Below are 17,874 nucleotides of genomic sequence, written 5' to 3'. Positions count from 1 at the left end.
GGTACATTTTTACACATAGGTACAAAGAAGTTACACATCACTCTTAAAGGGAACATGCTGTTTTAATGCTGTTTTATTTCATTATTTTTTAATTTTTTTTGCTTAATAAGACTTGGAGTTCTTTTTTTTCTTTGCTCAACAACTTTCGTCTCTCCACCCCACCCCCCTTTTTTTTTCCTTCAACAGAATTTTTTCCTGGTGGTTTTTTTGGGGGGAGAGGGGTGTTTGGTATTTTTGTTTCAACCATCTGGCAACTCTACCCTGAGGTGAGGGGCTAGACTGAGGCAGCAGTCAGCCACAGTGTCAGGTGCAAGGCTGAGGACTGCTCAAGGGGGGTGAGGGACCAGTGTGTGTATTTGCCAGAGAGCAGTGTCCTGAAGAGGACGCCATGATCCTGGGAGTGATGCGGGTCCAGAGCCCAGCATGGAGAAAGCTCAAAGCAACAATGGGTGAGACACTGGCCACAAAAGGGCACGCTGCTGAGGACTGAGCTAATTCCCCATGTGACCAGCAGGAGGGGCCGCAGTAATGAGGCTTGTCACCAGTTACACATATCCATAAGTGACAATGGAGATACACCACTCTAGATTTAACACACATCACAAGACCCCTGGATGCAAAGCCATATATTTAAAAATACGGTCTTCATTTCCATGGTCAAATACTGCAGCCTTTAGTGAGGTAGAACTTCCACTGACTTCAGTCTTTGATAATATTACAACAACATAAAACAAGAACAAGTGGTAAGTTCTTCATTCATTTTGGCTACTCATTCTTCTCATAATGCAGTTCCTACCGTGATGTGTTTGCCATGAGAAAGATCCATTCTGCTCCCATCCCTACAACTCAACTAAATAGAGGGGGATTTTTTAACTCTGTGTTAAATAGGATCGATGGGAGGGGTAGAAAAAAAAGGAAAAAGTATCTTCCTTCTTATAGGTGAAAATGTGCAATTCAGAGTCTCCGTCGGATGTTGTCCAGCCTTCCAATTAGAGAAGCTGAGATACACAGTAGTGCTATTCTATGCAACTGTTTATACAGTGTCACTCAAGCATTGTTTATCTTATGAGCATAATTTATCTCATCTGCAGTGCTACCCAATTTGTTTTGATTTCCTCTACTGTCTAGTCTAGTGGTTTATTGTATATGCATTTTTTGGCCTCCAACCAATGGACTCTCCAGTTAAGTTTCCATGCATGTCCCACAACAGTCAGCCTCCTCCCTCCCTGGCTCTACAATTTTCACATCATGTTTACATTCCCTTCATGGTTGAGAGGGTGCCCCTCTATTTCTCTTCCTCCTGCACCAACTAGCAGCCCCTCAATGGCTCCTGTTTTATACATGAGCAGTGCAGAATTTCTCGCTTTTAAAATAACTGACTGGCTTGTGAAAAGATGCCCCTACATCAGCTCCAGAGACTTAAATTCTCTGCCCCCAGATCACGCACAGCAGAGCAAACCTAATGGTGAGCCAGGAGAGGGAGGGACTGAAGTCGGCAGGGACTCATGAACCCTTTAGAACAGACCTAAACATGAGTGGGGGGACGAAACGCCCCACTTTGCATGGGGCTTGCTCCACAGAGCACTGCCAACATTGTCCCATGTTACCCTTTAAAGCTCCTTCTAGGGGTGAGAAGATCACTGTTTCTATAGCTACTCTAGCCTTGGCTTCTCTCTATTCCAAATTTGCCAAAAAGCTTCTCCCAGTGACAATGGGTTTCTGAAGTGTAGACAACTGTCTGCTTGGAACTAGACTGGGGCCTGGCTGCGTGAAAGGAATTCACACCAGAGTAACTACATCGACGTCTTATACCAGAGCAGTTTAATCCGGTAACACTCTGCAGGAAGCTCCCACTTCGAGCTGGTGCATGCATGTCCCTCAGCTGCTTGTATCAGTGTGGCATTCCTTAATGGTGATAGGACTTAACGCACCATGTTTCCTCACCTAGACCATCAGATGGTCATTTTTGGTCACTCTGGGCTACAGTTTAGGTGATGACCTGCCATAACATGAAAAGGATCCTTACCCCTCTGCCAACTACATGAGCTATCAAATCTCCTAGAATAGGATGCCTCCCTTTTTATAGAGGAAACTATTGTTAGCATTTGACCATCAAAAATTAATTCCATCTGGAGTGGCTTATACCTGTGTAGGGCATTGCCCTGACGCGTAAGTTTAGAGGCATAGCTTACATAGCTATGGTCACTGGGATTGTTAACATGAGTTTAATTAAGTAATTGCTTATGTGCTGACATTTTTTGCAGTAACACAGTTACATGTGGGAGGTAGGTGGCGCCCGCCTGCTGCCCCATGCTACTGCCTCTGTATCAGAGCCAGCGGGGGAGGAGAGGGAGTAAGCAGAAGCCAGTATGCGCGGGGAGCTGGCTTAAATGGACTTAAACCGGCTCCCTCCTGGCACTCCTCCCCCCATGCTATATCAGAGGCAGCAGTGCGGAGCAGGAGGGGAGGCAGCTCCACAGGAGCTGGTACACACAGCGGTTCCCCATGCGTACCAGCTCCTGCCTCCTCCTCTCACCCCCACCCCCACTCCCACTCCACTGCTTCTGATACAGAGGCAGCAGGAGCTGTGTGTAACTGTGCATGTTAATCAATGAGCCCATGTTAACAGCTGAGGGACATGCATGCACTAGCTCCAAGTGGGAACTCCCCACAGAGTGTTACCGGATTAAACTGCTCTGGTATAAGACGTTGATGTAGTGACACTGGTGTGAATTTCTTTCACGCAGCCAGGCCCCAGTCTAGTTCCAAGCAATTGTCTACACTTCAGAAACCCAAAGTTAACCGTGGTTACACTTTCACATCCCTAGTGGTCACCCCTCATGAGAGAACTTAACACAAATGAAACTGGGACTTATTTCTTATGCCAGGAAAGTGTTCTTAGGCTGAGCAATCTGTAGCTAGACTGTCTGGCCCTCCCACCTGCTGCCACTGTAAGCCTCTTCAGAAGTTCATTGTGTTTGACAGGATTCACTCAAGTATCCATTCGATCCCAGTGCATAGGAGTGTCAGGTCCTTTATTACACAGCTGTATATTGAACTGTGGAATAGTTCGCAGCACTACTCACAGACACAGCCATTGAAAAAATAAAACCAAGCACCATTGGTCAGCAAGGTTGCCAGATGGTTTAACCAAAAATACCGAACACCCCCCACCTCCTCAGAAAAAACATCGGGGGGAAAAATCTGTTGAGGGAAAGAAAAAAAAGGGAGGAGACCAAAGTTTTTGCTGATTTAAATTTTTTTTTTTGCTCATGGCCCCTTCCAGAGTGCATGCAGAATCAGAATAGGGATAGGAACAGGGGTTCCCCTTGGTCTTTAGGCTTTTTGCCAGCGGCCATTTTGTTTTCTTGATCAAGACAGAATGCAGCTTCCCAGAATGCAGAACCAGGTAAGCAGGGGGTCCAGGGGTGGAGGGGGTGGGGGGGGGGTGTCAGGGGCCCGGGGGTGGGGGGCAGTAGGGGTGTCGGGGGGGTGGGAAGGCCAGGGGCTGGGCCCAGTTGCCGAGTGTGTCGTAGAGTGGCCAAGTGTCCGGTATTTTCGCCGCCTAGCAGGGAAAAAAATCAGAAAATACCGGACATTTTAGGTGTCCGGTATTTTCTGAATTTTTTTACTGGACAGGAGGCGAAAATACCGGACTGTCCGGGTTAATACCTGACACCTGGCAACCCTATTGGTCAGCTGGTGGGAGATGCAGCCTTTATAGTCTGAAGCAGTGCACAGGGCTTTATGCCACCCTATCTGTTCTCTGGCTGCCCCACACCTCAGTTTTAAGCTCTTTCGTAGTCAGCTCTAAGGGGCGCCGCTCGGCCCCTGGCCCTGGGTGCGCAGCGCCTGATGGCAGCCCTAAGGGGTGCTGCGTAGCCGGGCATGCGGTGTCCCTTACAGCTGCCATCAGGCGCCCCCCATAGGTTGGCACCCCAGGCAGCTTCCCGGCTAGCTCCCCCCTTAATCTGGCCCTGGCCTCCAAACATCCTCTCCAAACATGGAGACAGTACACACCCACGCAGCAGCCGGCAGTCCTGGTCTGTCTAGGGAACTCCCAAAAGTCTATGGAAGGTCCTACTGAATGGCTGTTCCTGCCAGTGTAGTGGGACATAAGAGAGTGAGTGCGTGCTCTGTGCCCGTGCAGTCATTAGTGGTGAGCTAGCAGTGGGAGTACAGCAGTAAGAACTGTACCTTGAAGGGGCTCTGGCATTACACCTTGAAGGGTAAGTTTAAACAGCAAAGAAAACATCCTGGCTGACTTGTACCTGCCAACTCTGATTTGCAAGGCTCCTGCTGCAGCTCTGAGACACTCTCATTTTGCAGGGTCTTAGAGCCTGGACTTCAGCCCAACCCTGGAAGTCTGTGTAGCAATGAAACAGCCCTGCAGCACTGGCACAGGCCAGCTACGGTTGTTTGGTTGCTGCACCAGAAAAGGCTCGGATCTTTTGAAAGCTAAGTATGGGACATGTCCAGCCCACTCAATTAGCCTCATTAGCACCAATACTACTATTGACAGGTGTTTTTTTTTCTTCCCTTCCTTAAATTCTGGGTTCCTATTATTTCCAGTCCAACTTCCAGCTCATCTGAAGAAGTGGATTTTGCCCAAGAAAGCTCATGATACTATCTACATTTTTGTTCGTCTCTAAGGTGCAATAGGACTGCTCATTGTTTTTATAGTTAAAATTGACAGTCCTGTTGGCAATCCTAGCTTATGTCAGCTGGAATTGGACCCTTTCAGTGACCCAGAAGTACCAAACTGCAGCCCCTTCCTTGACCCCCATACCCTAGAACACACTATTTGGAGTTTCTGGGGAATAGGAAAAGTGCAAAGTGGGCTGGCAGGGGAATCCCCAGCAGCCTTTGGGAATTCTCTAAGGCTACGTCTTCACTGTGAGTTCTTCTGTCAGAAAATATGCTAATGAGGGACTCATGAGCACAAATCGTTATCTCATTAGCATATTTTCTGCAGTTTCTTTTTGCACAAGGGTTTTTTTGTGCAAAAAGGAGCAGTGCGGACGTTGTTGGGTTTTTTTTGTGGAAAACCTCCATTTTGCACAAGATCCTTATGCCTGTCTGGAAGAATTCAAAGAGAAAACGTAGCCTAAGTCTCCTTTGTTCTATTGGTGCACCACAAAGGGCAGGACACTGGCTGAGACTCCATTGTGTGAGGCACAATCATACATGCAGGTCGAGGGGTCTGTATGCCCAAGTCCTGTTGCCTGTCTGAGGCCTTGTCTCCACTAACCCCCAATGGTTATGTAACCTACCTCACTTTAGCTACGGAAATAGCATAGCTGAAGTTGATGCACTTACCACAGCGCTTTGTGCGTGGTAAGATCGGTGGGGGCTGCTCTTCTGTTGACACCGGCTACTCTTCTTCTCCTAGTAGAGTACCGGCATCAACGGGAGAGCGCTCGGAGATGAATTCATCACATCGAAGCAGATGCGATAAACAGAGGGTTGGTGGATCGATCACTGCAACTTGACCCCAGGGATAATGGAGTTAAGTGTGGTCACTCCCTGAAGTAATTAGCCCCAGAACCATGCTCCCAGTTTTTCAGAAAATCTGGGCCTGTAAGGAGCATGTATCCTTTCCCCACCAATACAGGAAATATGACTGCTATTCAGGTTTCAAGGAGTTCCAAGTATCTGGGGACAGAACGTATTTCTCGAGGGGGGGGGGGACAATGAGGGAGAAAGCAAAAAAGTATATCAGTCAAGCGTCTGCTCTGAGAAGGATCTGAGAACAGCTGGTGCATTTTACTGCAGAGTGGGCTGGTCACCGATAGGTGGCAAAGAATACTGGTACAACAGCGCCAATTGTTTGCCTTCTATGAGCAGGTGACAGGGGCAAGCTGATGCCTTGATTCCCACATTATATTTTCATTAAGCCATGGCAGATGGCATTTGAGACCATAGCTTACGTATCATAATTTCAGAGGAAAGGTGGCAATGAAATTGGTGCATAAATTACTCAACTTGGATTCACCCAAACAACATGTGGGAAAAGAGGAAGTGATAGACAAAAGGGATCACAAAAAGCTGCTGTCTTTATTTCTGAATGGAGTCCTCACCACATAATGAAATTCTGGGGCATCAGCTTCTCTGCTTACCAACATACTTATATCTAGCATCCTGACATCGAAGCAGCTGTGCTGACAGCAAGCCACAGACACAAGGGAAATGGCAATTATGCCCTTTTGTAAATAAGGCCAAAAGTACTGCTTTGAAAAGATAGTTTGGGACAAATCTGCAGCTGGCATAAATCAGTATAACTAAGTCCATGGAGCTCTACTGATTTACACCAGTTTAAGGACATGAAACTTTGTTATTAGTGTTACCCCTTAAAGAGACAAATTAAAACATGTAAAACTCAGAGTGCAATTGACATAAAACTTCTGTTCTCTATCCTCCTCACTCTCTCCCCTTCCCCCAGTCTCCTGCACTGCCTCCCAGCCCTGCTCTGATTCCTGCACCTCTCTCCCTGCCAACTCTCTGCCCCGAAGAACTCGGGCAACCAAAATTCAGGTGAGGTTCTCTTAATCTGTTACTTATAACTGACCCAGTTTTGCAGCCCTAATGCTAAGTATTAAACTACTCCTGGGGATAATCCTGTTGAGTTCAATGAGATTATTTGTTTGAGTAATGACTACTCAATGTGAGCAAGGGTTGCAGAAACAAAGCCAGTGAAAAGAAAGGCAAGTTCTGGTCTGTTAGCAGAGGCCTGCCATAAGATAGCTCAAATGTATGGAGAGAAGGGAGAAATGAAAGACAGAGCACAGGGGAGATACAAACAGGAAAACCTAAACAAGGAGCAGCTACAAAGTGCAGGGAATACAATGATGTAATAAAATACCCATGAAGTTGCATCTTAAGAGATCTCAACCCAGTGGCAAAGTAAAATGAGACAAGGCACCTACAGGGAAAGCAGCAAGAAAGAGTTGTTTTGAGCTTGAAGAAGATAATTCTTATGTGTGGCCAACTCTGACTATTTTTTTTAACCCACTGTAGATTTAATCTCTGTCTCTCTCTTTCTCTCTCTCTCTCTCTCTCTCAGTACATATATATATATTCCCAAATGATGTTCTTGATTTAGTTATAAATCTGTCACCACTGGTTAGATTATGTGGGATGAAATTAAGTTAGAAAAATAACAGTCCCATTAGACACAGAGAGAGTATATAATAAACCATAGCACAACAATACTTTCATTGGCACAGCGGTAGAAGTCACAGAAGAATTTTTGCTGTGTGTTATTTGTGCTACCAACCCATTTCAAATGTACCAGAAGATCATATCACAAAAGAACCAGACCAAGCGTGTGAGAAAGCACTTTAAGAAAAAGAGTTTGAAGGGTGGAGGAATTGTTTTTATTTCGGACCTTGCCAGATTTTATTCATGGTCTGAAGCCGTGGGATGGGTTGGTGCAGAGAACACAAAAGCATAGGATTCCTGGGAGTCACTGGTAATCTACTGCCACAATGGGAAGTAGGAATCTGGGCTGTCTGAACAATATGAACTCAGGATGCAGCACCTTTGAAATGCCAGATACTGCACAAAAGAACACTGCTCTTTAGTTTTCCAGTGGAACTGCCTGTTGGGATCATTACTGACTAGAACTGCTTGGAGAACTGTTTTTCTCCACAGAAAAATGTGACTTTTCATCAAAAAAACCCCAAACAAACCAAGACTGGAACATTTTCAGACAAAACATTTTTGGGGATTTTGATAAAAACTCAACATTGTCCATGGAAAGTGGACATGGAAAAATGTCCATGATGGCAATCATTTAGTCATCACCTCAGTTTTCCATCAATGACCAAATTCAGTGGAAACCCATTATTGCCAGAGCCTTAACTTTACTTTGTCTAGCACTCACATTCAGAAAACAGCTTCTGTCTAATGTGACTATTATATTTGTATAATCTGTGGCAGTGCTTCAGGGCCAGAGGGGGACCAGCATCACACTGCACTTGGCACTGAACAAACATAACAAGAAGACAGCCCCTGCTTTGAAGGTTTTACAGTCTAAGTATGAGAGACAGTAGGTGAAGTGGATAAAAAGATGTGGGAGCACTAGGTAACAATGAGATGATTCTGCTGTTGATGTGGGCACCTGTTTTGTTTGAACTATTTGTTTGATGTGGGCACCTATTTTGTTCAAATATGCCAGTTAGACACAGCACAGCATTAGTGGCTGGCTGTATAGTCCTACACAGCTATGAGTCTATGATACCACCCTAGGAGAGGCATAGGGCACACACAATACTTCTTTGGGGATCTATCTAAATCCCCCAATAGAGCCGACTCTGCTCCATGGTCTAGTGCAAAGGGGAGCAAAGTGAGAATGTTCCTGCCTCCGCCTCCCTCACAATTGTGGCATGCTGAGCCTTGGTGGAAGAGCAAGGGAGCAGTCCCTGCACTTCCAAAAGGTCAGAGAATGTACTTCTGCTTCTTGGTTCTTAGCCAGGCTGTGCAAGGTGTAGTGGAAGCCTCCTTATAGCCTTTTTCCCAACCCATGCTCCTCTAGAGGCCAAGCAGAGTCTAGTATTTAGTTGCTTTCCAGTGCAGCCTGCCTAGGACACCAGAGACAATTTCTGTCCCAAGGAGCCTAGGAATTATTGCTGACTGGTTTGGGTGAACTTCCCCAAAGTTTTGGGCTGCTTGATTCAGCTCAAGAGATAAAGAAAGGGGTCAAGACCCTGCTGCAAAGTTGGGTCCTGTATGTGAATTCAAATTTTGCCTGTCTTGGAAATTGAGGGTGGGTGGCTCTAAAATCAGCATTCAGGTCTGTTTAATGTAGGAAATTGGGCGGGGAGCTTATACATTTTATAAACTTTAAATATTTTATATGTTTGTTCGTGTTTGGTCATATTCTGTTCTGATTTACACCCTGTGCAGTCCCAAAACTCTTTTTAAAAAATGTTTCCAGTGTTGTTTTAGTTTATCAACTTTCTGCTAGATCAAGCTGTCATGGCCACGTTAGTCATTAGAGTAGGTTGCTAGTGAAGAGCTATGCTAGTTTCAAATAGTTTCCACAATTGATCACCCACGTCTGTAAGAAAATTGGAAAGACATTGTCAGGAAAAGGGGGGAGGGCACAGAGAGAAGAAATAAATACACAGATATAGTTACTTTTGGTTTGTTTCTGTGCATAGAAATTCTGTGCAGGTTCCTCTCTCACTCTTAATGAGAAATGTTTGTCATTTTTCCCATGTCGAGCCTCAGAGAAGAAGGGGTTCTAAATGTATCTGTAAAATTGCCTCCAGGCTTATACTTGGCATCCATACACCCATGGATTGAATTTAAACAATTACTGGATTTGTTGGGATAGATTATGGGGAGGCAGGGAATTTTTCTATGCCAGGTCTGGTTGAAATAAATGCAGATGGCGCCTTTAAGAAATATACCCTTGGGAACAATCTGCTTATTCACAGGGAGGAAGGATTGGATCACCAACGATAAACGTTTTTCCTGTCTGGAACTTAGCAGCAACTGTCCATGGTTTCTTGCTGGGACCCCACAATCCTTTGGGGGTCTTGGTGGATGCCTCCTGGTGATGTACTCTGCAGTATGGCTAGGATGTAAAATCCTGCCCTCTAAATCTTTACTGTCATTAATTGCTTTCCTGCACACTGCTCTACCACACTTCCCAGGGCGGAAGTTCACATGCTATTCCCTTTCTAGGGAAACATAACACTTGTTTAGATTTGGCATAAGCTTTCCCTAATATTCTTATTACAACAGCATAAGAGGATCGGGGATAGAGTCCATAACATTAGTGTCTGAGTTAAAGTGATGTAAAAACTATAAAACCACAGCTGTGCCTGGACCCTCCATCCGTTATTGACACTACCGGATCCTTGGGTACGTCTAAACTACATCCCTTTTTTGATAAAGGGATGTAAATTAGACGTATCGAAATTGTAAATGAAGTCGGGATTTGAATTTCCCGCACTTCATTTACATAATGGCGGCCATGGCTTTTTTTCGAAAAGCCGCTTTTTGAAAAAAAAACACAATCAAGACGGGGATCCTTCGACAGAAACGCCCTGTTTCAAAAGATCCTGTAACCCTCAAAAAATGAGGAGGATCTTTCGAAATGGGACATATCTGTCGAAAGATCCCCATCTTGACCACGTTTTTTTTTTTTGAAAAGCGGCTTTTTGGAAAAAAAGCCATGGCCGCCATTATGTAAATGAAGCGCGGGAAATTCAAATCTCAGATTCATTTACAATTTTGATACATCTAATTTACATCACTTTATCGAAAAAGGGATGTAGTTTAGACGTACCCTTGCAGTGTGAAATAAAAGGACAGACAGCCAGTCCTAGAACCCAATACTCTCTTGACAGGCACAGTGATGATACCAAAGATACAGCCTTTGGATTTCTGCTGGCAGGGCCAGGACAGGCACCATGCTGTGGGAGTAACTATATTGCTTCTCCAGGGCAGAAACACTAGGGCTATGTCTACACTACAGGGGTTTTGCGCAAAAATTGTGCAAACACCCCGCGGAGCATCCACAGCTCAAGGTCATTTATGCACCTCCCCCCCAAAAAAACAGTAAATAGACAGGACAGAGGGCTTTTGCCGGTAGAGTTATTCCTCTCCCCACAAGTACTAACTCCTTTTTGCGCTACAGCTCTTGCGCAAAAAGACATGCGTGGATGCTTTGCAGGGGTTTCTTGCGCAAAAAGAGCCTTTCAGAAAAAGTACAGGTGCTCTGATGGCCATTCTGTTAATGGCCATCAGAGCTTTCTTGCGCAACAGTGTCCATGCAGTGTGAACGCTCTCTTGTGCAAAAGCACATCACTTTTGTGATGCACTTTTGAGGTCTGGACGCGTTTTTGTGGAAGATCTCTTCCACAAAAAGCTACTTGCGCAAAAACCCTGCAGTGTAGACAAAGCCTGGGTGTATTAGCAGCTAGCCATCAACCTGCTGAACGTGGGTTCCCCCTTAGGAATGCAGGGTACAAGCTGTCTGTTAGCTGGGCCTACTTAATACAATACTCTTTTATACATTATGGCCCTGATTTAGCAACACATGTAAGCACATGCTTAATGTTAAGTTTGTGCTTAAACTGAAAAAACAACAAATAGTCTGGTAGCACTTTATAGACTAACAAAACATGTAGATGGTATCGCGAGCTTTTGTGGGCACAGCCCACTTCAGATGACCAGAGTGTTGGATGTCTAACACCAAAATAAATAGGGGAAACAGGAGGAGGAGTGGAAGAAGGGCAAATTGGGAGGGGGTGGAGAGAGCAAGAAAAGGCAGTGGGTAAAAAATATATCAAGGGAAAGCTGAGCTGGAAAGCAATAGAGAAAATAAATAGTCTATAAGCACCTAAAGACTAGATAGTCAAAGAGGGCAGATAAGAACCATTAATTAGCAAACAACAAAGAGTCAGGAAACACTTATCAGACGGGTAGCTTTGTTAGTCTGAATCTGCAAAAGCGGCAAGGAGTCCTGTGGCACCTTATAGACTAACTGAAGTGTTGGAGCATAAGCTTTCGTGGGCAAAGACCCACTTCGTGCATCTGACGAAGTGGATCTTTGCCCACGAAAGCTTATGCTCCAACATTTCAGTTACTCTATAAGGTACCACAGGACTCCTCGCCGCTTTTGCAGGAAACACTTAAAGACTGATGAAACATCTAGGTGGTATCATGAGATTCTTCAAAGACAAAGAACCACTGTTGCCTTCGTTGTTTGATAGGTAGGTAATGATCTAACCATCTGGTACCTTTGTTTAATCCAGAGGTGTGAGAATTGAACTTGTGAGAAAGTTCCAGTGAAAGTCATGCTGGATCATGACCTGTGGTGCTACCTTTTCCTGCTACATGCCTGGGGGTGGCTGACAGAGCATCTGAAGTGCCCCTTTTTTTTTCTATTCTCATCAGCACAGAGCTACAGTGGAGCCAACCCTTACTTGGAAGTGCTCAGGTAGAAGATTCAGGTTGAAGTGTTCAATTTAAGACTAGAGTTAGTCAAATTATTCCTTCCAAATGTAGCCTTTTTCTGATCAGCGAATCAACTCAGACTCAATCCTGATTCTCTGCAAACATATCTGAAGAGGGGTTTAAAAGAGGTTGGAACTTGGCTATTTTCAATGGTGGCAAATGACTGAACAAAAACTAATGATCTCAAATTGCAGTGGGGGAGGTGTAGGTTGGATATTAGGAAAAACTATGTCCGTAGGAGGCTGGGGAAGCACTGGAATGGGTTACCTAGGGAGGTGGTGGAACCTCCATTTCTAGAGGTTTTTAAGGCCAGGATTGACAAAGCCCTGGCTAGGATGATTTTGTTGGAGTTGGTCATCGCGTCCAGCCCCCGCAGGACCTCCTGAGAACACTTCCAACCTAATCTTCTATGATTCTATGATATTCAATAACTTGGCCTATACAGTTTAGACTGAAGACAAAGAGTTTGCAGCCTGTGCATTGCTGATAACCAATATGACATTCTATCTAAATCAGGAGTGGAAAAGAGGTGGCTAGCGGGCTGCATCCGGCCCACCAAGCTGCTGGATCTGGCCTGCAGCCGCCTGGCCAACATCCTACTACAGACCAGCTGCTTTAAACAGCAGGTGATTAATTGCTACAGTCTGGGCAGGGTGGCGAAAGCTTTGCACACTGCCCCTGCCTCCTAGCAAAATCTTGCAGCTCCCATTGGCCAGTTGCTGGCCAATAGGAGCTGAGATACTTTGTTGAAGGCAGGGGCAGTGAATAAAGCTTCCTCATTCCCTCCTCCCTGCCTCCTTTCCTGTGCTGGAGCAGAGCCATGTGGAGCAGCCTACCCAGCACACAGGCAGGGAGTCTGCCTCAGGATCCTGCAGCACTGCTGGCTGGGAGCCACCTAGATAAGTGCCTCCCAGCCAGAGCCTGCCTCTAGCACCCCATCCCCTCATCTCCCCCAGCTACCTGCCCCAGGTCACCACCCAAACTCTCTCTATCCCCTCTCCCCACCTCCTCCAGGTCACAACTCTCTCCCAAACCCTGCACCCCCTCCAACACCTCTCCCCCAGCAGGCAGGGCCGGCCCACAACATTTTGGCACCGGAGGCGGGGAGCTCAAATGACGCCCCCATACGCCTTCGCTTGGGCCAAAACTTTGAAAGGTCTCAATTCTGTGGCTCCTAGTGCCCCCCCTCCACACACACTCTGACACCTGAGGCAGCCACCTCAGTTCACCTCATGGTAAGGCCAACCCTGCCCCCAGGCCAGTATCCTCACCTGGACCCATTACCCCTCCTGGACCCGGCATCCTAAGGCCTGTCCCAGATCATAACTTCCTCCTTCATCCAAATTCCCTCTCAGAACCCACAATGCCTCCTGCACCCCAGTCCTCTATCCCAAGCTTCCTTCTACACCCCACCTGCTGTCCCAGACCCCATGCCTCCTCCACAGAAGTGCGACCCTTCACCCCTTACCAAAATCTTGGAGTTGGCCCCCCATTAAAAATTATTGTCCATTCCTGCTATAGACGGTCAATCATCTAATTCACATGTTGTTGTTTCTGCTATCCAGATGGATGACAAATGTTTTTAATCAGGAGAACAACAAACAACACTGATTAGTATTCTCAGATATTTGGAGGGGGGAGGTTTAGACATACCTTTGTGCTCAAGTTATGAACATTTCAGAATCTATGAGCATTTCTGAGCTCAGCTGGCAGTTATCCAACTATTTGCACATAACGAGTAATAGGCTCTTCACAAGCCAGTGCAATCTGAACTTTTGTTTTTCTTGTGTTATTTATAATATCTCCCAACAAAATCAGTTATTGCACTAGAGAAATATATTGTAGACTGTGCAGATTCCAAACAAAGTAGTAATGTTTTGCAATTAATGGTTTTAAGCACGAAGGGTAAAATTCTTACTCCACTGATGTTAATGGCAAAATTCTCATTGACTTCAGTAGAGCTGAGATTTCTCCCCAGGATTTTTGCTGTGGGAAGTACAGTGTCTGGAAGCACTAAGGGTACGGCTAGACTACAAGTTTTTGTTGGAAAAAGGTGAGCAAAATGCACTCCGCATTTTGTGTACCTTTTCCAATTCTTTTGTTGGTAGAGGCTTTTCTGACATTTAACCCATCTAGACTGGACCAAAGGTCGGAAAAAAAACCTCTTTCGAAAGCCCTCTTCTTCCTCGTAGAATGAGGAATACAGGGGCTTCTGAAAGAGCGTGTTTGCTCTTCCGCAAAAAAAAGCAGAAGAGCAAAAGTGTTTCCTGGACGAGGTGGAGTTTTTTCAGGATACCTCTGGTATCCCGAAACCCCTCCGCAGTCTAGCCATACCCTTTGGGAAGAATATACAGTATTCAAAGTAGCATGTGAAATAGAACAGAGACATAAGATCAAAGAAAGTTCACATCTTTATAATTAATTAATGATGATGAGCTGATCACTCCTGTTTTTTGTATTAATTGATTCCGTCACCTATAGTGTCTCATTCTATTGCAGCTCACTTGGCTATCCTGCTGTATAAATAATGTGACATTTTACAAACAGGGAGAGCTGGATATGTATCAGGAAAAGGTCTCACAGCTTCCCCCAGTAACTTACTGGGAGTTTAGCCAACCGCTCGTGGTCACACGTTCATCAGGGCAGAGTTTCAGGAATTCCCTCCTCATACTTTACATTTTTGTCTTCTACCAATTTACCAAGGCAAGCACCATGTGAAATCTCCAAAGTAGAGGCATCCAAAGTTAAGAATGAGCAAAGCAAATTCTTTTCTTCAAGAAGGAGGGTCCTAAAGAAAAAAAACCACTTTGGGTTCTTTGTTCTAGTATCCTGGATACCAGAAAACTCCCACGCTTGTCAAAAATAACAGTAGCACCAGCAGTTAATGTTAAAAAAAAAATTAAAGGAGGTCAATACACTGCTGAATTTGAGACAATTAGGTGTTCAAACACTAATTTACACAAATGTAATATGGTTATAGTCTCTTCTGTACAGTATGGGTGAAAAATTAAGGAAAAGAATGCATATGCCACAAGACTAAATACTCGCCACCATCATTACCATCCTCATGCATAAAACATGTCTAGTAATACGCTTCATGCAAACAACAGCACCTCATTCTTTATCTCATTTATCCACATGTCAAATCTTACATCTCTTGGTCATGCTTGTCACAATGAATGCATGAAATTTCTCTCTCCACTCCCAAATTTTAGTCCAAGGGTTTAGGTTTTAAAAACTAGCAGCTTCCAGTTGCCACTAAATGGGAGACTCCTTTCTACACAAAACTGTCCCTTCAGGGGGGAAAAAAAGTTCCTGCCACAGTAAACAATTCCAAAACACTGTTTAACTAGAGTACTCAGTGGCACTAATTTACTACTGAGTTTAAAATCAAGTGGCTCCTTTCCTTAACAAGATCTATGGCTTATGCTCCAAAATAAAACACATTTAGAAGAGTGTGCTTCAAAATTAAATAAAGGAAAGCCATTTCCTTTTTAAGGCAAGAGAAACCCTGGAGCCTATTAGCAATTGACAAGGGGAACCTCCAGATACAAGCTAGATGCACAGACAATCATAAAACAACCAGACCTTTGTTTATCACAGTTCAGCATTGACATGTATGCAGATGTGATAGAAAGCCATGATGTATGAAAACCAGCATTTCAGACACCAAAGGAGTTTGCTTCTGATTATAGATTTGTACAATGAACCAGAACGTTTGAAAAAAGTAGCTTTAAATATACATGAACACATACAGTGAACAGTAAAGCAGTCCACATTCAATTAGTCTTTCATTGCAGCCTTGTATATTAGTACCTCTGGCCTCTTTTGATATCTTGGCTATTTCAGCACTTTTGAACTTTTTGCGGTTGCTGCTGATGATCATGATGATAGTTCTCAAATTTTAACGTCAGGTGTAACATTTATTTTTTTTAAGGAAAGTGACCTACCAAGTCCAAGACTTTTTTCAAGGGGATCCCCCACCCAATGCTAAATACACAAAACAATGAAGCAGCCCCAGAAAGGAGAGTCACTGGCAACACACACACACACACACACACACACACACACACACACACACACACACACACACACACACACACACACACACACACACACACACACACACACACACACACACCTTTCAAAATATAATCCAAAAGGCAGGACGCTAACGGGATCCCCAATGATGTAATAACTTGAATAATTCGAATAAACAATTATTACTAAGCAGCGGCTCCGGGGACTTCAATGTTCATCCTACCTGCTGAAATGTCTGGGACTCTCTCTTTCTTAACAATGCACTTTGGGAACGGAATTAGATCCCGGGGATCTTTTGTTCTGAGCCTGACGGTTCTGGTCTCCCCCCCCCCCCCGGATTTGTGCCTCATCGCTGAAAGTGAGTTGCTCCCCATCTGTTTGGGAAGCAGGGTAGATCCGGACGAAGACAGACACAACAAACCTCCCTCCCCACGCTCGCTTCTCCTGGGGGGGAGGTCGAGAATTGGTCCCAACTCGCGTCCAGCCGGACGCCGATCGAGCCGGGCTGCAGCCTCGTGTAAAAGTTTCCCTACATCAGCCTCCCTCCGGGGAGATAAGGGCGTGGGGGGTGTCTCCCACGGGGGCCCCTAGCAGCCCGGCTGGTTGTCCCGGCGGGGGGAAGAGACACGAGGAAAGAGCCGGCTACTCACCAGTTGTAAAGTGCAGAGGAAAATCAAGGTGCAGCGCCCGGTGCAGCATCCCATTCTCCCCGAGCCCAGCGGGTCCCCCCAGCCGCTTGGAGCCGGGAGCAGCAGACCAAGAAGGGGGGCGGCTTCACTCGGATCGGCCCGCTACCATCTCCGGGTGCAACTGCCTGCAGCCGCATCCAGCGACGGCCCCTCCGCCCTCTCTGGCAGCAGCCGGGCGGCGAGAGCAGCTGCCTCTCCCCGCCGCGAGGTCACGGTGCAAGTGAAAGCGCTCCTCCAGGGAACTGCTTGCTGCGGGGGGGGGGGAGGCACAGGGAGGGGGGGGGCTGCATCTTAAAAAGGCAATGCCTGGGAAAGCGGCGCTGAGCCGGGATCTTTGCAGCGAGCGGGAGCCGGGAGTCTTGCCCCTGACGTCAGTGGGTTTGGGATCAGGCCCTGCCAGTCAACTGGGGGGAAGGTGCAAAACCCCACCCGGCACTTCTGCTCCTCCCGGGGCATCCCGACCCAAGGCAGAAGCAGAGGCTGCACCGAGAGACCGTTCTGCATGGACCACGCGGGGAGCCCATGCAAGCAGAGTTGTGTAAACGGTGCAGGGCAATGAATTTACTCAGCCGCTTCACCTCCTTTTGTCCTGGCCAGTTCTCCAGAACAGGCGGCCGCTTTCTCCAGTGTACTCTTTCTTGTGCTGTTTCTCCCAGCAACCTCATAAACTAGACGCTTTGCGATCAATGGGGAGAGGGAAAAAGGGACAACACAACAAAAGTCATTTGAAAATCTACACACATGTGAATGGATTTATTTGAGTGTTTTTAGTATTTTAGCTGTGGGCATAAATCACATGTGTGAATCGTTGATAAATAGGAATTAGATGTACCAAGGACTTAATGGGCCCTGTCTTACCTTCCACCAAGTTCTGCCATCAAAGTATATGCTTTGCTACATTTTGAGATATTCTATATCTCTGTACACTCATCCAAATATCTTCACACTTGTCACAGTTAACAATGCCTAGCCCTTAGATGGTGCTTTTCATCTACAGAGCTCAAAATACTTTACAAAAGAGGTCAGCACCCATAGCTCCATTTTACAGATGGGAAAACTGAGTCTTAGAACAATGACAACAATGTCATCAAATGCCCACGGTCATCCAGCTGGCTAATGGACAAGCTAGGAGTAAAATCAAGGTCTCCTTTGCCCCACAATAGTGTGCTGT

At 45.8% G+C, this 17,874-nt stretch overlaps 1 protein-coding gene across 1 annotated transcript in view; it reads right to left on the bottom strand.

The window, feature by feature from the left end:
* The window catches only part of NKAIN4 (sodium/potassium transporting ATPase interacting 4), a 99,474-nt gene extending 82,525 nt beyond the window's left edge, over nucleotides 1–16,949 (bottom strand). The window contains exon 1 of the mRNA XM_075901054.1: nucleotides 16,665–16,949. Within this exon, the coding sequence (XP_075757169.1) occupies nucleotides 16,665–16,718 (54 nt within the window). The 5' untranslated portion in view covers nucleotides 16,719–16,949. The remainder of the gene's footprint in view (nucleotides 1–16,664) is intronic.
* Nucleotides 16,950–17,874: the final 925 nt, after the last annotated feature.

The sequence above is a fragment of the Pelodiscus sinensis genome, chromosome 18 (assembly GCF_049634645.1).
Source record: "Pelodiscus sinensis isolate JC-2024 chromosome 18, ASM4963464v1, whole genome shotgun sequence".
Taxonomy (NCBI): domain Eukaryota; kingdom Metazoa; phylum Chordata; order Testudines; family Trionychidae; genus Pelodiscus; species Pelodiscus sinensis.
This window is presented reverse-complemented; position numbering and strand designations above follow the sequence as displayed.